Raw genomic sequence first — 22002 nt, forward strand, 5'->3', positions numbered from 1 at the left:
AAAATTTGGTTCTATTTAAAAAAGGGGAATTGATTTTTCTTTTAAATTTTGGAATTACATACTGAACCCCTTTTTAAATGGCCCTGTTAGCGGGGTTTTCAAATCAAAAAAAAGAAAAATCTTTTTTTGGTTTAAAAATAAAAAAAAGGGAAATTTTTTTAAAAAGGGGAAATCAAAAAAATTTAAACCCCCCGCCCCCGGTTGGAGTTTTATCCCAATTATTTTTTAATGGGATTGGGTAAATTTGAGGAATTTTTCCCCTTAAAAAGGGGTGGTAGAATTTTTTTATCCGAAAACATTAAGGCTCCATATTTAAAAAAAATTACGTATTAAAAAATTCGGGGAATACTTTTTGTCCTTTTGAAAATTTAAATAAAAAAGGCTTTCAAGCAGGTTTTTGAACTAAAATGTGAGATTTTTTTATGCCCCCGAGAATGTTTTGTATCGTTTTTATTTCAGGTTTTTATTCTTTTATAATTTGCTCTTATTTCATAAACTTTTCAAGATGGAATAAAAACGAATGCTCGTAAAAAATCTACTTTTTAACTTATTCCTGTCGACAGTTTTTAAAAGCATGTTTTGCTCGTGCTAATGGAAACTGCTAACTTTTCAATTATGTTTCACAATGACTCCTCTGTATTTTTAATGGATACAAGTTTAATTATCTGTATCTGTTAAATGTTTTAATGGGTTTTAATTCATGTACTGTTACTACAAAGAGAAGATAATGCCCATAGTTATGTATGATTGTCTTATTTTTTCTTTCATAACTTTATCATCCAGCCTACATTACACAGCTATCTCTAGTTTTAAGTAATAATGTAGAAATGCTTTTCTTGAAACCTGCAGATGGATATTCAGAAAAATTTGGCCATTATCCTCAATTGTCATCTATCTCGATTGTTTAAAAAATTGATAAAAAAATTGACAAGGTTTATGCTGGTTGTTTGAGCTAAAAGTATGAAAAATGATTAGTCATCGCAGACTTAGGACTTGGATTTATAGTAGTAGATTGAGTAGGTTCAGAGATATAGATGTGCATTTTTAATGTCTTGTGTTCATTGATTATTAACCTCACCTGAAATGGTTCAAAAGATGGTTCAAAAAGTTTGCCTCTACTTGCCTCTGTGTGGAACGACTAGAGCTATAAATAGGGAAAAACTCCCTTTAACCCCAACGGGTTTCCTTCTTTGATAAAGGTGGGGATTTTTTTTTCGGTAAGGGCCATTTGGAAAGGAAACCCCATTTTTAAAATAAAAAATTTTTCTTCTAAAACATGTTTCATAGCCCCTCTTGAAAAAATCCCAAAAGTTTAAGCCCCTATTTAAAAACAAGGGGATTTTAACTTAAAAAGAGGGAAAAACCCCTAATGCACTTCCTTGTTAACTGAAACCCTTCCCATGTTTCAATTTACAAGGCTGAAAACCTTTTTTAAAAATTTGGTAAAACAATAATTGCTAAAAAGTATAGAATTTTTTATTGATGTTTTTGACATTTACAGTTAATGTTAATTAGTTGTAAGCATCTTTAAATTTCAATTACGAAACCTTTCTTTAAACATAAATTAAATTACATACAAATTTGTCCCCAATATATTTTAAAATTTTATGAATTTTCATTGTCAAATAAACTTTCAGTTTTAATTTTAGTTCTACGTTTTCTTTTGACAACACTGCAAAACCAGCGGGAAGATAAAAAATTTTAACCGAACTCATGTCACGTTATCCACACCTATCATACAATTGTTTCGATATGTTTTTAAAAATATGGCGGAAAAAAGGGTGTTGAATACATTTTTGTAAAGTCTATCTCGTATTCAAGAAATGGGGGAATTTCTGAGATATGCATGAAGTGGGGGTGACATGTGGAGGATCGAGGGGTGGCACAGTCTGTAAACACCCTGACAAAACAATGTCTGATAATGGTTGTTATTTATAGTGCCACTTTAAAAAAATTCTTTGTCGAGTTAGGCTTTTTCTGATAAAATTTAACTGATTGACTGATACGATTTTGCACGGTTGACTTTATTAATCCTAGTGTACTGAAAACTTCTTTTGAAAAACATTGTTTTTTTAATTTTTTATCATTTTTAATCTTTAAAAAGAATATAATTATAATTACCCAATTGGGCTATGTATACTTGAATCTTAGAATTTTATTCACAGTTGAATTTTAATCCCCTTAATTAACTAATAGACTGATTCCAGAGTTTAAGAATAATTTGGGTTTTTCCTAGCTAATCTGAGGGTGAATAAGTCAAATTGAATGACAAGCTAAAACTTTTCCCCAATACCAACCCCCCTCGGAATAGCAGGGAATTTCTATAGAAATTAGCAGGGATTTAAAAAATTAAAAATAGAAAAAAAACTAGTAAAACACCTGTGATATAGTCCAACTAATTGTTTACTGTGGCGAACAAGATATTGGCTATTTTGTGTCTTGTGCAGTAGTAACGAGATTTTTTGACACCCGAACGGGGTTTTTGGCCTAATATTTTTTGGATAACTCCCATGATACTTGGGAGGAAACAAACAGGGAAAAATTACCCCAGATTAAGAATTTGGGAATTCCCCCCTTTGCATGTTTGAATTAATCCCCCTCTTTAAAAACAAACCACCGGCATTTGGTCTTAGGAGTGGGCAAAAACAGGGCTGAAAATTAAAAATTTTTGGCCTTTATTAATTTTTTTTCCCCACTAATTGGGCCACACCCCTGCCCGGGCCTAAAGGGTTGGGACAAGGGCAGAACCAATTTAAATGACTAATATACTTTTAAATCAATAATTTTAATTTATATATTTAATGATAATTTTGTCAAGGAAATTTATTATCATATCTTATCCATGAAATTATGCAGTATGTGTTTTAAATGAAGCAAAGATGCTTTTCAAATGATTCCCTTTCCATTTAAACTTTTTTTAATGCAATAATTTAATCATTTTGGCATTTGTTTTGTAAAAGAAAAAAGAGAATTTCTCAATGGCTCTTAACAGAATGCCATCAGCTCATCTGCTGAATACAAAATAATATAAAAAGTGAGCAGAAAAACAAATGTATCTCTTTGAAAACATTTTGGTTTTTATTGTGATTTTTTTCAAAGAAGATATTATTTCATTAGAATTTTAAGTGGATGTTATTTCTGTTTTTGCTATCCACAATTAACTTTCTCACTGTTAAATTATGTCTTCAAAAGACATTTTTAATTTTTCCCAGAGAAGTAAATTTTGTGCTTTTTTTTCAAACAGCAGGCAGAAGAGGAAGGGGGGGGGGGGTAATTTCTTATCTTATTCTACTTCTTTTTTTTTATTTTTGAATTTTAAACAATTATTTTTTTCACCATTTTTTTTCTCAAAAAGTGCTTAATCAGCAAATAAGCAGGAGCTACAGTGAAGCATGTAAACGTTAGCTGTAAAACTTGGGTTAAGAAGTTCAAAACCAGCTGGTAACAGTTAGATATTGGCATGGTTTCTCACAATTTTATGTCGTCTGCTCAGAGACTTTACCACTGATTGTATCGGCTTGTCCCAATTCCCAAGGAATCTAAGTCATATTTGTTAACAAGTTTTGCTATTGCCATATGACAATGAAATTAACATGTGATTGGTAGTACTGATTTTGTCATTGCTGAAAAATTGACGAGAAGAAAAAATGTCCATGGTTTATGGGAAAATCACAGTAAATGCCCAATGTTTTTACTAGGATTTTAGGTCTTGTTTTTGATGTCAGAATTAACTTGTTTATTTCATTTATTTGAACTGCAATACAGGGGACATGGGAGCTTAGCTGTGGAAACAAATTTTCATGAAACCTTTCTGTTTAAACATGTTCAGCCTATTGACCTGATTATTAGGGGGAGGGGGGTTGTGGGAAAATTTGTTTGAAAAGATGCTGGTGATTTCTTTGATGAATATTGCAGAGGTTTATAGTCCTGTAATTTTATAATTTAGCATTCAGAGTTTTTGAAAGTTATTTGCCATTCATCCTTTAACAAGATTTTGACAGTTCCTCCCTTATTCTCAGAAAATTTACAAGATCTACTAAAATTATGTACTGTATTATATCACCAGAGATCGTATTCATATTTCAAATATACTAACTAGTAATATAAATGTCAATATTATCAAAATCCTTGAATAAATCGAAGGCTTTCTTCAACTATAAGTTTAATTGATGAGTATAATTTTGTATAGAACATAAAATTCTCCTGTGAGCATTATGAAATGGGTGAAAATTGACTGAAACAATTAAAAAAACATTTTTCATGCCCATGCAGTATTCAGTCTTATACTAAAAACTATTTGTATTTAAAGAAATTCTTGCAGTGACAGTTTGATAGCCTTATTTATTTTTTAATATTCCAAAGATATAAAAATGTCAACCCCTTGATTTTATCTGGTGATAGGGCGTCCTTGGCCGAGTGGTTAAAGACGTTATCTTCAAACCACTTGTCCCTCACCGCTGTGGGTTCGAATCCCGACAGGGACTTTGGATTCTTTCATGTGATGAAGCTATCCAGCTAGCTTACGGAACGTCTGTGTGCTGTACTATCTTAACATAACATAATAAATAACAAGTATGCAGTCATGGACAGTTGAGGGTAACTCAGCTACATACAATCAGTAAAGCTGGAAAGTTTGCTGTTTGACCATGACCGAAGTAGGGTGAATTATAATCAAACCCAAAAATGGAACCTGCAAATTTTAAGTTCAGAAATTTTGAGAAAAATACATAAATATCATAAGTCATTTAAATTATTCATTATTCATGATGCTTATAATGCAAGGTGCTTGGAAGCATGCTGAGAAGAAGGTGTTTGTTCTTCGAACCACCCACTGTGCCGGAATCTGTTAGCCAGCTTGCTTACCCTAACATCTTGTTTCTTGAATGAAAGAGACAATTGTTTTGTATGAAGTTTTGAGGTTTCATATGCAGTAAAATTCTTATTGAAGAAATCTGCAATAAAATTTATGTTTTTTATCTTGACAAGCTGTCCTCACCTTATTATTTATCAGTTTATTTCAGCAGTAAAGAAGTAGGTCTCTGTACAAAGCAGTGATTGTTCTTTGCCACGCTCCAGTAGGGGAAAAAAATGTGGAAAAATGAAATTTTGCAGACGGCAAATGTAACATGATTATGAGCGATAAATTGCAACAGAAAATGATTTAGTTTATGGTTTTTTGGCACTAATTTTTAGATTAAGCTGTAGCAGTGATCTCTTTGAAAATGATTTATTCGTAATTAGATGTCTTGTCAAATTCCTGCACATTTTCTAGATATGATAGCCATATACTGTTCCAGGAAACAGCAAATTAATCATTTAGTTTTAGTATTAAAGGCCCAAAATGTTTTTGTTTCCATTAAATTATTCCTGAGATGATGGAAGAAAATTTATTTGAATTTTTAATAGTTTGGTATTTGCCTTACAATGTTAACATTAAAATAGCCTGTTGGCAGCAGCTGATTCTACCCAACCAGTGCAGACCAAGATCAGCTGTCTCATCCATGCCGACTGTCTTTATGGTCTGCATTGTTCATACAAATTTTGATAATTTTCCCTATGAATGATAAATGGTTTTGTCCATTTTGGAAAGATTCACAAGTCCATTTAATATATTTAGTTGGGTTTAAAAGGTCAGTTGATTATTGTATTCCATAATAATCTTATATTCTAGAGTAACTTATTTAAAGTTATTACCTCCCTTTAATAAATATGATTTTAGAAAATAATTATAAAATATGTTAATTTCTTTTAGGCTTTATTTGATTGGATGCTCTGTGAAAGTATAGTACTGTTATGCTCTTTAATTCATAGATTCTCTTTATAGTTTACAGTATTCATACTGGAATACAAATACCCCTGCACTTAACATATTGAAACCTGACCTTGAACCCATGATGACCTTGACCTTCAAGGTCTAATTAAAGGAAATTGAACAAAAATAATTTGTAATATGATAATTTGTCAACAGGTTTGGAATATGTTTTATGAAAATGTCATGTGAATATTTCATATTTAGCCCAACTATTTGAAGAATAAGGCAAGCTATTTTACTCATAAGCATTGGTGTTGACATCACCGCGTTTATTGTTTATATGAAGGAATGGGAATGGGTTAAAACTTCACACACTTGAAGCAAAATAGGATAACTTTATCATGGATTTTGACAGAATTATGGCCCTTTTTGAACTTACAATATTTTACATTATCCAGGCTCTTGTTTTACTATAAAGCACTGAGTATAGTTGAGCATCCTGTCCTACTGACAGCTCTTGTTGTAGAAAGCTTGTTATTCCCCGCTGAAAAGGCAGCAGGGGATATAGAAATAGTCTCCGTCGGTCCGTTTTTCCGTCTGTCCGTCCTTCCGTCCGACATTTTTGTCCGAAGCATATCTCAAAAAGTATTTGAGGTATCAACTTGAAACTTCAGGTGGATAGACCTCATTGAGGAAGAGTGCAGTGCACAAGAATGATAACTCTACCCTGCATAATTTTTGAGTTATTGCCCTTTGTTATTTTTCAAAATTAATTTTTGTCCAGAGCATAACTCAAAAAGCCTTTGAGATATCAACATGAAACTTCATAGGTGCATAGATCTCACTCAGGAGGTGTGCAGTGCACAAGAATGATAACTCTACCTTTCATAACTTTTGAGTTATTGTCCTTTGTTATTTTTCATACTTAATTTTTCACCTGAGTGGAGCATAACTCAAAAGTGTTTGAGATATCAACATGAAATGTCATAGGTGGATAAATCTTATTGAGGAGGAATGCTGTGCTCAAGAACGATAACTCCTCGCTATATAATTTTTGAGTTATTGCCCTTTGTTCTTTTTCATACTATTTTGTCCGGAGCTTATCTCAAAAAGTATTTGAGGTATCAACTTGAAACTTAATAGGTGGATGGATCTCATTGAGGAGGAGTGTAATGCACAAGAATGATAACTCTACCCTGCACAATTTTTGAGTTATTGCCCTTTGTTATTTTTCAAAATTAATTTTTGTCCAGAGCATAACTCAAAAAGCCTTTGAGATATCAACGTGAAACTTCTAGGTGCATAGATCTCACTCAGGAGGTGTGCAGTGCACAAGAATGATAAACTCTACCTTTCATAATTTTTGAGTTATTGCCCTTTGTTATTTTTTCATACTTAATTTTTCACCTGAGTGGAGCATAACTCAAAAGTGTTTTTGAGATATCAACATGAAATGTCATAGGTGGATAGATCTTATTGAGGAGGAATGCTGTGCACAAGAATGATAACTCTTCCCTGTATATTTTTTTTGAGTTATTGCCCTTTGTTCTTTTTCATACTCAAAATTTTGTCCGGAGCTTATCTCAAATAGTATTTGAGGTATCAACTTGAAACTTCATAGGTGGATAGATTTTACTCAGAGGAGGGGCACAGGCACGAGTATCGGACCTGGGAAGAAAAAATATGGCCAGATTGATAAAGAAAACCTGTGTTCATCTTAAAAGTGTCAAAAAACCAAAAAAATGTAAATAATGACCCCCTTTAAAAATATACTATAAGTTAACTTATAGGATATTTTTAAAGGGGGTCATTATTTACATTTTTGTTTTGTTTTTTTGACACTTTTAAGATGAACACAGGTTTTTTTATCAATCTGGTCATATTTTTTCTTCCCAGGTCCGATACTCGTGCCTGTGAGGAGGGGTGCAGCACACAAGAATGATAACCTACCCTGCATTATTTTTCAGCCATCAGTATTCACATAGGTTTCAAATCTGTAATCACTTCAGCCACCAAAAGACCTCTTAAAATTGAATTATACTGCTCTACTACATATACATTCTTCCAATGAGCAAACCTATTTGGCGGGGGATGGCCATGTTGACATGGCTCTTGTTTATGTTTATTTTTATGATAAAAAAACAAATGGTAAAACATAGTTTGGGACTTAAACTATTTTATATTTTTTTTCTGTTCAAGAATGAAGTGTATTTACCACTGGTTAAGAATTAACGGTTTGGAAATGATTCAAATTCATCGCAAATTAAATCAGCGTCAGGCAGGATAATAGATTATCTACTGTGTAAATCTAAAATTACTTATTCCATTCCCTTTGTCTGAAAATTAAGTAACATTCCTGACAAAAATTTAGACGCAACCTATTAATTTTGAGGTATTATAATGAAAATTTTGCAGTAAAAAGGTCATGAATCTCTTGTATTCTTATGCCATGTAACATTTCTGGCATGCTAAAATGTATGTTAGTTTAAACTAAGTGTGAAAGTGAGAGTTTATCAAACTGCCATCATTCTGTCCTAATATTGGTGTAATAGATGGAGGCAATCAGTTCTGTAAGGTTATATACACTGTTAAATTGGCCTGTTAAGGACCACACTCTTGAAATAAGGACCACACTTATTGGAAAGCAAGAGGTACAATAATTGTTATACAAGGGGTATAACTTGCAAGTCACCCTGTTGTTGTTGTTTTTTTTACAACAAAAAATGTACACAAAAAAGAAGAATTTCCAAAGTTTGTTTTTTTTTTTTATTGTCATAGCCTAATACTGTGTTGGAGTGTTCAAAGAGGCGAATCTGCAAAACTTACAATGATTATAAGGCACAAATATTGATATATTTTACCCCTTGGTAAATTCATAATTTATGTCTTTTGGTGTATTTATATTTTCAGTTGTGTTACTTGACATATGGTACAAAAGATGTGCTAGAAAGAGAATGTAAGAATCTCCACAAGAAAGTCAAGGTATGAATTACCTTTATTTTGCTAATTCATAAAAATGGACTTGGCCTGCTTTAAATTTGGACCTGTCCATTGTAAGTATGAGGGAATGTCAATATTGAAATGTTGAAATTAATCATAGAACAGTATTTATTCTGGCATGACTGCATGGACTGGGAGGTGTAGACTGGCAAGGCTCGCTCTATATCAATGGCATTATAAGGCATGGCATTTTCACCTCTACCATTTTAAAGAGATTATGAAATATAATATAAAGGATATTTATGCTAACATAATTATTAACTACATGTAGGCATACATTTGAAATAGTTTATTCATAGTGTTAGAGATTTTAATAATCAAATTATTATTGATATATTGGTGTTTCTTGATATTTGCTACCTGAAAAAGAATCAACTGACATGATACAAGCTGTAATAATAAGAGATCACACAGAATTATATTAGAAAACAAAAGTAACTGAATTCAAGAACTCACGGAATTGAAATTAGGGAACGCATGGAATAGATTAAGAGAACACATATAATTGTAATAAGAGAATAATTACATATAATTGAAATTAGAGAATAGTTACATATAATTGAAATTAGAGAATAGTTACATATAATTAAAATTAGAGAATAGTTACATATAATTGAAATTAGAGAATAGTTACATATAATTAAAATTAGAAAATAGTTACATATAATTGTAAGTAGAGAATAATTACATATAATTGAAATTAAAGAATAGTTACATATAATTAAAATTAGAGAATAGTTACATATAATTGAAATTAGAGAATAGTTACATATAATTGAAATTAGAGAATACAAGGAATTGAATTAGAGAACACAAGGAATTGAATAAGAGTATGCAAAGAATGGAACTTGAAGGTACAAGAAATGGAACTATAGGACACAAGGAATTGAAAGGACATAAGTAGAGTTTAGACAGCACTGAGATCTACCTTAAATTTAGCAAACTTTTTCACAATTTCCTATACTGTTAATATTTCATATTTGATTCTTTAGTTGGAGATGGATGGTGAAACTGTGGAGCTACATGACATAGAAGGGCTGGTTGTTCTAAACATAGCAAGTTGGGGCGGTGGCTGTAGACCCTGGGATCTTGCTGAGAATAAAGATGATTTCAGTCCAGCAAGGTATTTGATACTTCAATATTGAAATTTCAGCGCAACAGAATTAACGATATTCAAGGACCTTTAAAGACTAGTTATGACCTTAAATGCAAAAGGTCCTCAGGGAGAATGCTTTATTTTGGTGGTCATCATATTATTAACAGTAACAATGCTAGTTAAGTATCATAAATTCAGTGATGGTCATAAAAAGCTTAATCTGATTTACCCTACTTTGACTGTGTATCTGTCAATAGAAATTTACCTTCCCAAATTTTCCAGTTTGTTCAGCAGTTATGAAGGTTCTGAAGTCAAGAAAGTAAAATAACAGTCTAGAGAGAAAAACATGTTTGATAAACTATTTTGACAAGTGTAAAATTACACATACTAATAATTATATAGATATTGTAGAAAGGATAATGTTATCGTGTCATAAGTTTTAATTGCATATTTTCTTATCTCTAAAGCCATACTGTTAGGTAATTGTAAAAGATTGTAAATAAACGAATGGGGCGTTGATAAATTATGGTGCCACTTGGATATGGCTGGAGAGAGGAGTCAGGTCACATATTTTCATTGCAAAAAAGTGCTGGATTTTGTTTATGTAAGAGGTTAATAATTTCAGATGTCTGAAGTTTTAGATTTTGCTATTGCTTAGTAATTGGGTTTGTCTTTTTGTAAGGCTATTATAGATAGGGAAAATACTTTAACTCACAAGTTATTATTAGAGTTATAATTAGCTTGTTTGCATTTCTAGCTTTAGTCTTTTGCAAGAAGGCACTGCTGAGAAGAACTTGATGTGGTTAGTTGAACTAGTCTAATCAGTGGTACTATGAGTTTAGGTATTGTGTTCAGGGCTCTACAAATTATTTTTGAATAGAGTTGTGCAGGCAAATTGGCCTATCAAAGTAGAGTTGTCCCAAAATTGACCACAAGTGTCCAAGTCTCGATATAGTTATGTGTTCAGTATGTGTTAGCCATCCAAAGAAGAACATTAATATTTTAAAGTTACATTTTTCATTTAACAGTCACCACTGTTAAAAATATTTTAAGTCGAACATATCATAATTGAGTCTGGCCATTTGATGATAACACCAATATTTACTTGGATACCAAAAGGTCAAAGGTCATGTTCACACATTAAGGTCAAGGTCAAGTTGTGTAAAACTCCACATATGATCTGGAGACAATTAGGACTGGATGTGTCTGCTTAAATGATGACCTTCATCTCTAACTAGATTTTATGATCCCAGTGGTCATAAAGGAAAACAAATACACATAAATATATATATATAAAAGACTCAACCTTTGGTTTGGAGACAACTAGGACTGGATGCATCTATTAATTAAATGAATTTCATCCATAAAGTTAATTTGGAAGTGCATTTTATATTTTCTTATTGATTGACAGGTCATGAAAGGAAAAATTATGTAAAATGAAATTTGTTTTTCTTAAAAGTTTCATTAATTTACTTAACTGTAATTTAGCATAAAAAAACAACAACATTGTATGTAAAAAAACAATGAAACAAAGAAGAGAAAATGGAATAAGTTTTGAAAAGTTCTGTTTGGTGTTTAAGATAAACCCGTGAGAAATGATCTGCCTAATTGATACAGTCAAAGCCTTATGCTTCATGAAGATTGGGTAATATATAAACGTACTGACATGCCGTCAAGACAACCCGAGCGGCGGGGAAGATAAATGACTGGTAATCTTCTGTGTGACGTCTTAGAACTGTTTTGTTCATCAGGCTCAAAATATAGAAAGTCATACCTCAGATTTAAAGATTAACCAAAAGTGAAAAAAAAAAGCAAAAGTCAAGAGAGTAAGCAAAAGTCAAGAGATAAAACAAAAGTTGAAAGATTAAACAGTTTGGAAACATGATGTAAACCAACAGAAACATGTGGGCTATGAATATATGTAACTCTCCATGTCAACAATTACAATGATGTATTTTTTGTTCCACCTGTTAGAGAATTATACAACCCAACTTAAGATACAAATGGAGTACATGTATGATTGATTCTGTGATCTCATTAACTTTGGTTTTAGTTATTCCATTTAGTGAAATTTTAATTAAACATACATTTTTAAGGATAACATCTTAAAGTTAAATTTTACGCTTACATTAAGCATACATTTTTGAAAATAACAGTTCCATTTTAATATGATTTAGAATTTTTTTTTTTTATAAAAGTATTAATTATTTCAGCACTTAGTAGGTGCTGAATAAATGCGTTTTCTGAGAATTATCTGTTAACACATAGTTTTAGAGGCTGAGTTTATAATAAAAGTGTTTCAGGCCTCTCAGAAATCTGTCATACAGTAAACTGTATGCGATTGTGTATGTTTCTTTTTCCGTTTTTTTAAGAGTGATTTTAAGTGGTATGCTTTCTTTAATGTAAGCTGCACTTATTCATTCTAAACAATTAATTGAAGTTATGTAATTCAAAAAGAATAATGTGAACATGTTTCAACTGCCATTTACAGTTTGTTTATCATTTCAACATAACTGTGTATCTTGACATTTAGAGTCTGTTTACATTAAAGTTTTTTTTTAACTTGGTGATTTTTACTATTACACCTGTTTTCCCACAATGCATTACTGTTCCTTTAAAAAACCACATGCAGAAGACATTTCCTCAGAAATTTACATTAACCTGATAAATATGTCCCATAAAGATAGATAAGGCTGTGGTGATAGAAGCAATGTTGATTATAAATTAAGTTAGCACTGAAGTGTTGTTTTTTTTTCTCTAGGTGTATTATAAGTGCCTAGAAAATATAAATGGTTTTGTTGACAAGTGAAGACGTGACATAAATCAGAATCATTTCTTCCTAGAAAGCATATGAAATATAACAGGTTAAATATATTACTAGTTTATGAAGAGGCTTTTAATGTACAGACCTGTAATTGATTAGATATTAGTTTATAATTAATGGGTCTTGTTCAGATCAGAAAAAAAGTTTAACTGATAAAATATTCATAAATATAAACGTATAAATCATTTTGATTCCAGTAGCAAAAATATATTTCCATTGATATTCAAAAGTATGAAATTTCGAGTTAAAGCAGCACATCTCCAGATAAATGCTAATTTTCATGAAAATTTTGAAAATGTATTAAAAAGTAAAATATTTTGAAGTAAACCAAGAAAATAATTTTCACAGCAATTATAACAGCACTTATAACCTATGTAAATTAATTACCAAAAAGAGGACAAAATATGTAAAAACTAGCCCTACTCGTTTGTAACGCAGTAGAATTATTTTGGGGAAAAACCCTGCAAAATTGGTCATAAACCACAGTTCAGGATTATTTTTAACAACTGTAAAAAAAGTTTCTGTGGTACCAGATTTCTATTAAAAATCACAATTATAGGTTAAATATACATAATGAATCATAAAATTTAGCCCAAAACGTACAAAGATATTATTGTGACAGGACTAGCTAATATTTTATTGTATGATAATACATGTATGATTATTGCTAACCCTAATTTGCTGAAACTAAAAGTGAACACAGTCTTGCCTGCACTTCTTTATCCCTTCTCTCTTCCCCTTGATACGTGTATGTGGTTTAGAAAACACAGGGCATCGGAAGAAGATTTGAAGACTGGGGACGGCGGAAAAAGATCGGAACTTGTGCTGCTGACCAGCTGCCGATGTCCTAACTAAAGCCAAGGGGAGTGGTCCTACGAAGTAGGCTTTGGGTTTACGAGGATGGTGTGCTAGGGTGCTTGAGCCCCTAGCACAGTTAGACCGCTCGAATGGCAGGCCTTTTGCTGGCACCAACAGCCCTTGTGAGGGCTACCCTTTCATATTGTCTCGGGTTACTGTACATTTAGGTTCTCATTGACCGCCATACAGTGACCTACTTTTGGCTCAAAATTCATATCTTTGGCTAATACTCCATGAGGTAAATTATCACCACTTTGTGCTTCAAAATTAACTCTTTAAGGGCATGACTGGTGACATGTCTGGGGTCCGTACTCGACAGCGAAAGCTGCATCTTGTGCCCTTATGGGCGGTTGGACCCTCATTAAGCATAAACTACATACATACTTCTATAACCTGTACAGTCTGACCAGGCTCTAAACTGTTGGCTTACTGGTATTAGTTTTTAATTTTCATCATGAAATATTCAAAATTGATAATAAAAATTCCCAAAATTGGAAGTTGGGCATGTCTATTTAAGAAATTAAGCAGGGTTAATAGCCAACTGTCCCTTTGACTAACAAAAAATCCTGAATTGTCTCCCTTTGACTTAAAAAATTTAGTCAATAGCTTTGAATAGAGTTTCACATCTGTCAATGTTCAAGGGTGTCATAAACATTCGCAAGGTTTATTTAAGTTTATTTTATAACCTTACGGTATTTTATTGCAGATGTAAAAATAATCAGGAGAAAGGGGACAAAAAGCATTTTTTTGTTCCAGTGATGTTTTCCATGGACACCTTGATGTGTTACGTTTGTATACATTTATTAATACAAGCACCTGGAAACAAAAAGACGCAGGGAAGATGTGAAAATCATTTAAAGGAGTTCTTATTGCATGCCATGGTTAGAGCATGCTGGGGTCATAATTAGCTTAACAGACTGTGTAATGTGTTTCTATAAGCTATTTAATTAAATCAGCAGTCATCAAAACTCATCCGACAACTATTTTATCTTCGCATCAAATTTTTGATGTTCTTGAATAATCTAAATTTTACGATTTACCCGCACTTTGTTTATGATTGTTTTTCTTTTAACCCAGACTTTCAAATACATTTCTGTTTTAATATATTAATTTATGTAATGTTTCCAGTTTTCATATTGCATACCGCTAATTTAGTAATTTACCTTTGATCATTATTGATCAATTAAGAGAAAAAACAGAAGTTGGCGTAAATTTATTTAATTTATCGTGTGTATGTTTTATGCTTAACTGGCACAGAGCACCTGTTTAAGAGATAATTAACACAAGCTGGCACTGATTAAAGTTGAAGTGGCGAGGTTTCAGTTTTCTTACGTTTAAATTTTTATTGTCAGAATGAGGCAAAGAGGAGATAAGTGCTACTTAAAACATAGATAATAACAACACGGGCCTGCTTAGTGTAATATTTGTTGAGTTTATTATAAAAACAAGCATTGACTAATGATGGAACATTTTTATTTTACGATCGCAACTTAGGGTGAACTTAGCACCCGCCCTGTAAATAATATACTTAAAGAAATAGGCTAATATACAACAATAAAAAAAACTGAAATAAGCTTGTTTTTATGATGGTGGGAATTATCAAGACAGCATGCTTTCTGTATAGTGAAATTTTCTCTTAGACCAGATTATGAAAGCCGAATTAAATGCTAGTTCTAAGGGTAGCAGTTGACAAAAAGATTTCTACTGGTATAAAGACTGTCCACCTCTCAACTCAGAAATCAAGAGTATGAAAGGTCCAAATGCCTAAAAAAAATTAAAATTTGAATTTTCTACATACATCCCCGGGGACACTTAAAACAGAAATGAAATACAAAAGATAATTATGAATATACTCCAAAATAAATTGAAAATTGTATCTTTGAGCTATTCTTAGGTCGATTTGATTCAATTACTTATTAGAAGTATTATTGGCCGGGTTGCACTGGTGCAAACCAGGGTTAAAGTATGGTGAATGTTGGGCGGCGGGCGGGTGGCGGGCGGGGAAAAAACTTTTGTAACAGTTTTCTCAGCAACTACTAATCATAGCCTTTTGATATTTGGTATACAGCATCAACACATGGTCCTATACTGTGGGATTCGATTTCAGGTCTGTCGTTCATCTACTTCCTGTTTGCCGACTTAGTTAAATTTTCAACATTAATGGTCAATAGTAGGAAATTTTCGTAACAGTTTTCTCAGCAACTACTAATCATAGCCTTTTGATATTTGGTATACAGCATCAACACATGGTCCCATACTGTGGGATTCGATTTCAGGTCTGTCACTCATCCACTTCCTGTTTGCTGACTTAGTTAAATTTTCAACATTAATGGCCAATAGTAGGAAATTTTCGTAACAGTTTTCTCAGCAACTACTTATCACAGCCTACATGGTCCCATACTGTGGGATTCAATTTCAGATCTGTCTCTCATCCACTTCCTGTTTGCCGACTTAGTTAAATTTTCAACATTAAATTTTGACATAATTAATGATCAATAGATAGTAGGAAATTTTCGTAACAGTTTTCTCAGCAACTACTTACCACTGCCTCTTGATATGTGGTTCACAGCATTGACATGTGGTCCCATATTGTGGGATTCCATTTCAGGTCTGATGCTCATTCTTTTCTGGGTTACCAACTAAGTTAAATTTTCAACATCAATGGTCAGACAGTGGTAGAAAATTTAAGTAACATCACAGCCTCATGATATTTTGTATACATATGCAACCCGGCCTTTTCTGTCTTTGACCCATTTTTCTGGAAAAACAAGAGTGAGGAAATAATGTAATTTTACATACAAGTTGTGTGTCCAGACCTACATCAAATGGAACTTTTATCTCGGAAAATTATTTCCAGTCCGGTTGTGTCAAAAAGTGGAGTCCCTTTAACCTTTACTAAGTTCTTGTTTCCTTATATGATACCAGTACTTGTTAGTTCCAGGAAGCTTTCATCATAATTTAGGTAAAATAAAATTGTTTTAATTAAACTCGATTTTAGCTGTCTGAACAGATCTCTGGTTTGATCCTTGGCAGAGGCCAAATTTTCCAACATGACATGATGATAAATATCAGACATTAAGTCTTATGGTCATTTGTCTCTCACTGCTGATATAGAAATCATGTGGAGTAGTTGTCTGTCACTTGTGGCGAAATTCGTAATAACTGGTTTCAAACTTTGATGGACTGACCATCCAGATATTACCAAAATACAGTGTAAAATTGTGTTAAAATTGATGTAAAACACAAAACTGCTTTCTAAACTTCTACAGAACTAATAGATAAAAGAAAGATTAAAAACTCAAAGCATTATCCCTGCAAATATGATTTTTCATACTGCAGCAGGACAACACTAAAACTTCAGTTTGTATATACAATATACAGGTATAATAGTCATTTGAGAACATGTTTTGCGAGTTAAACCATTATCTGCCAATTAATGTAAATTATTAGAGTAATTGTTTTAGATAAAATGACCAGTTTGCTTTATTTCATGTAGCAAAGACTCAATGTTATCTGGTTACAAAAATTTGTTGGTAATTCACATGATTCCTTTGTGCTCTGTTGTAGCCTATAAATTTGCATTTAGCAGGGGGTGTATGGAATCAAGATTTGAGAAACCAAAGACATAGCTTTGAAAGGGTTTGAGCCCCAGTATTAGTAACATAATTACTTGTATAACATGATAGCTACAGCTTTGCATCATGGACCATCTGACCAAGGGACAACCATCCCATTGAAACCCAGCTGTAATGATTATTGATTAACAAAATTAATGCCCTCCCTAACACTAAGTTGTCTGTGAAGTTGAATATCCATCAATATGTTTATTTCCCTCAATACATGCACAATATATACATGACAGCATAAAGTAAATAAATAAATAGATATAAATCAGGCACCAATTAATCATGTGTCCACATGAAAAGAAAATCTATACAATACTGAAGAATATCTTGTAAATATTAATAAAGTGATTATCAAGAACCATGAAAGTTGTGTAACTAATAGCCCATGGAAAGTATGCAACTGACTTGAAATGCTTTGAATTAAGAGCTGTTCAATGTAAGATTGTAAGGATTTTGGTATTTAAATATCAAATATTATAATAGTGAGCAGTCAGCAGTAGAGGCCTTGATTACAGTACTGCATTGATGTTCATGCTGGTCTTTTATGCTCTCTATATTTATGGCAATTATAAACAACTTGTTAACGCTTCAAGCAGTTTAAAGATTCACAGAACAAAACACAACAATGATCTGTTAAAATGCTGTATATTGTTTACATTGACAGTTCAAATGTCTTTCCTCAGTGTCCTGGTCAGTTTTGAGCTTGACCTGACATGACCGAGGTCAACTGTTTGATGGACATTGTCCAGCTTGTACTCTATGTCTTCATACAATAGGGTAAGTGGACCGTTTGACAAGTCTGTGTCCTGTCTGTTTGTATATTAACTGCTGATTCACCATATCTCTTAGATGCTGGAGTATATTAAAACATTGAACTAAATATTTGGAGAGTTTTAAAAAAATTAAACTAAGCATTCTATTCAATCCATAAATTTTATCTTTATGTAATTTAATAATTATGTAAATGAAGATTATAAAAAAAAATAGTTTGGGGGGGGGAAATAAGGAAGACTTGTAAACCAAGGCATTTTTTTTTTCTTTTTTTTTTTTTTTTTTAATTAAATTTGTAGTTTATCTGGTTATGATTGTGATGTTGAATATTTTTAAGCAACTCACTCTTCTTTTTATATATTTCTTTATATTACACCTGTGTTACATTAGTGTCATTTTAGTATGGTATCAGTGTTGAGGCAAAATTTCCTTGGACATTTGAACATTGAGTCAAACGGTCACAATTGTATGCCATTTGATCATGGTCTGCACTGTTTGCTATAAATTCTGTACATATTGTGAAATATTCCTAAAAAATTGATGAATGGTTTTGTTTAGATTGAAATTTTTTTACAGACATGTTTATATAAGATATTTAGAAGGATAAGGGATTAAAATTACATGGAATCAGAGCCAGAGACAAAAACTTACAAATCTTTGGTATTTTGTACCAAATGTACAACATCCAGCTCTCAGAATTTGCATTTATTTCGTAAATTCCTGTGCGATTATCTTTCACAGAAATTGTGTCATGTTTATGCAAAAGGCTAAGCAATCTGCATAAAAACAAGCAGTGATTTTAATCCATTGCACGAAATAAATATCTCATGCCACGTAACCCTGACTTTTCTCAGATTCAAATGTTTGAGTGTCTTATACTTACTGATAATCTCAGACTGCCTACATAGATACATTTCCCCCCTAAATTAAAAACCTTTCACATGCTTTAATCATTTATTTGGCATTTTTGTCATAAACAAAAGTTGAAAGTTGTTTACGAGGCATGTAAACGGTATTTTATCATAGCTGACAAGAGTTTATGTTTGATCACCAGGTGTAAGATGTTCAACGTGTGCACTTCATGCAGAAATCTGACAGTATTTGACTCCATTCATCTCCATGTGTTTTATTGCATTCTCAGTATCTAATCTATATGCACTCTTTGAGATTATATAATTGCTGTATTATTGGAGATTTTTAACAGGCTGATAGATAAGTGGGTATGAGTAATTGCCGGTAACAGAAACTGAATTTGCTTATTTCATTGATGCAGGTTATGCAGACACAAAAACCCATTGTCTATCCAAAAGGAAAAAGATAATTATTGTCTATATATGTAAGTTCTGGGCTTCCACTGTCATGTATCCATAAAATTTGTGTGCCTAAAAAATGTTTGATACCAGGTTTCTGGATAAAAAATGGAATTAACAGTGAGTTATAAAACGCAACCAACGAAAAATCAACCTATAACTTTAACAGTGACTAATGGAATGCCACCAATGAAAAGTAAACTTGTGACTTTAACACTGACTGATAAAATATTACCAACTAATTCCTGCCTGAAAATAACACCCCCAACCCCTTTCTCAGATTCAGAAGAAAAAAAATGAACCCAGTTTCTATAAATATTGCAGGGGCAATTTGTCATTGTAACTTATGGAATTAAAATCATTTTTGCTTTTGAAGAACCGAATTTTGCAGACACCAGCCCAGATGTTTATTATGAAAGAAAATATACTTCATCATGATATGTCTGCACCTTATTCATTCATCATCTAACAAATTGGTCTATTTACAAAACATAGCATCGGTTTATCTCTGTTTATAATTTACTGCATGAACAATTGCAGAATGTTTAAGTATATCTGTCCGCACTTGTGCAGCTGTCTCCAAGAGGAGGTAATCAATCATACAGCCCTGATTTTTTTCGTTTCCGAAGAATGAAGAATAACGCAGCTGCGCAAATCTTGTCTTATGTACAGTTAGATTTCACTTTTGAAAATTTTCACAATAAAAATGAACCTGTTTCAAATTTTGGGAACACAAATATAACACATGTCTGGAGTGACAGAGTACAGTGTTTTTCGGTCGGAAGCAGAAAATGGTAAAGCAGATGTTACCGAAAGAAGAAGTTAAAACAGTGTAGCATCCAGTCGATTATGGTTTCACCCAGAATGTTGTCACTGCATGTAACTGTTTAAATATTTTATAAATAATAGTACAAAAAAGAACATTTATAAGATTCCTCGATAAAAAAAAAGTTGCAACAATCAGCATTTCTTGGAAATGAAGTTCTCAGCTGACAGATCTTTAGGAAATGAAAAATTCTTTCACAGGGAGCACTTGTCACTTTTAATTAAACTTTCATATTTTAAACATTTTATTACACATCTGAGTATTCTAAATAAATTTGAAAATGATTGGTTTTGCACATTTTTTAATTATTACTGAAAATAGTATGAATTTTATTATCTAATAAAATGTATAGATGCATATGCTAGTTAGATTTTTTGTAAGGAAAGGTGTGGTTTCGTGTTGGAAAGAAATTTCGTTATAATTATTATATTTTCACACTTGCAAACTTTAACATTGATTCATTAAAAAAAATGGGGTAAATGAGATTTGTTTTGCATATTTATAGTTTGAAAGTTATTAATATACATCTGGACGTTGTAACACTGCACAGATGCTATGTGTCAAAGAAGGGAACCTGCATTTATTAATTGTATCAAACAGATTGGGCCACCCTTTTAGTTCTAAGTTTTTTCTTATGAATTGTGTTAATGGCTATGTATTAAAAATATCGTAGTTTAAGCTTATGCAACAGACATGTATGTCAGAATTTATAACATCTTCAATAGAAATAATTGTTGTTGAATGACAGACAATAATTCAAGACATGCACTCAAAGTATCTTACACATAATACCAAGACAACATTTTGCAGCTGGTCAGATGGAACAGTGAATATGTTTTAACTGCAACTTATTTTTCAGCAAGTAATATTTCCAACTTTTCCACACATTTTAAACAGTTGTTATTTAAAGTGTAGGATGAATTGTCAGAGATATTTGTCAAGAAAAAACATGTACCACACCTAGGATGCAGTCACTCTGGAAGTTTTATGTCCTTAGACCAAGTAATATGACCTTTGTACTGTCATTAAATTATATGGGCTGCATTTCAGGAGTAGATCTGTTTGGAAATACATTTTAAGAATGTCTCTCCCAAGTCAGTCTCAACAGGGTCTTTCAAATAGAATGGTCTGGTGTCGAAAAAAGATGACAGAGTTAACTGTGTCACGTAATTAAGTTCTCAACAGACCGTGATCTGTCATAGTTATATAATTGTTCAAAATCCAAATTATAAGATAATGTTTTGTTAAATCAATAAAAAATTACTGAAAACTAATTCTGACTGCATTACATGTACATTATCAGTTTTTACTTTAAAAAGTAACAATTTTATAGATTTGCAATGACATAAGGAACTTTTCGTTCCCTGTGTAAAGCTCATATTAAAATTATTTAAAAATAGTTTCAAGTTTAAAAGTGTAAAATATAGTATCATGCCAGTTGGTAACTTGTTGTTCACCCTATATGTGTGACCCTCTCAAATTCACAACGGGGCAGGTGGCATTATAAAAGAATTTTATGCTTTGTGTGTATGTGTATATGCACTGATAATATAAACAATTAATTATAATAACGATAGCGTGTAATTTGAATACATAAAGTTATTACTAAGGCATAATTAATATACATTCATAGGATGTTTTACAGGGTTCACAAACGAGCTTTTTTGTTTTTTATAGGCATTTGATATAATAAACACAAGGCAAGATCAGATTTTGATAAGATGTTTTATTTGGATTAATTCATTTCTTGTATCATATCAAAAGGGGTTGTGATTCTGGGGAGTGAAAAAGTAATTAAGAAGGCATGGGGAATGGCCAATATAAAGTAATTACTAAATTTATTAAATAATTCCGTATGAGAAGGTCCTTGGGCCAACAGATAAGAAATGCTAGCATATTTTCCTGAAATTATTATTTTTTCTTTGTAAACTCATCCCAC

General features: G+C 32.1%; 1 protein-coding gene across 1 annotated transcript in view; it reads left to right on the forward strand.

The window, feature by feature from the left end:
• LOC132748686 (diacylglycerol kinase epsilon-like) overlaps positions 1-22002 on the forward strand; it is a 51971-nt gene that overhangs the window by 18921 nt on the left and 11048 nt on the right. Inside the window, exons 7-8 of the mRNA XM_060738297.1 lie at positions 8663-8734; positions 9745-9875. Of these exons, the coding sequence (XP_060594280.1) occupies positions 8663-8734; positions 9745-9875 (203 nt within the window). The remainder of the gene's footprint in view (positions 1-8662; positions 8735-9744; positions 9876-22002) is intronic.

The sequence above is a fragment of the Ruditapes philippinarum genome, unplaced genomic scaffold (assembly GCF_026571515.1).
Source record: "Ruditapes philippinarum isolate M1 unplaced genomic scaffold, ASM2657151v2 ctg1560_1_1_1_1, whole genome shotgun sequence".
Lineage (NCBI taxonomy): Eukaryota > Metazoa > Mollusca > Bivalvia > Venerida > Veneridae > Ruditapes > Ruditapes philippinarum.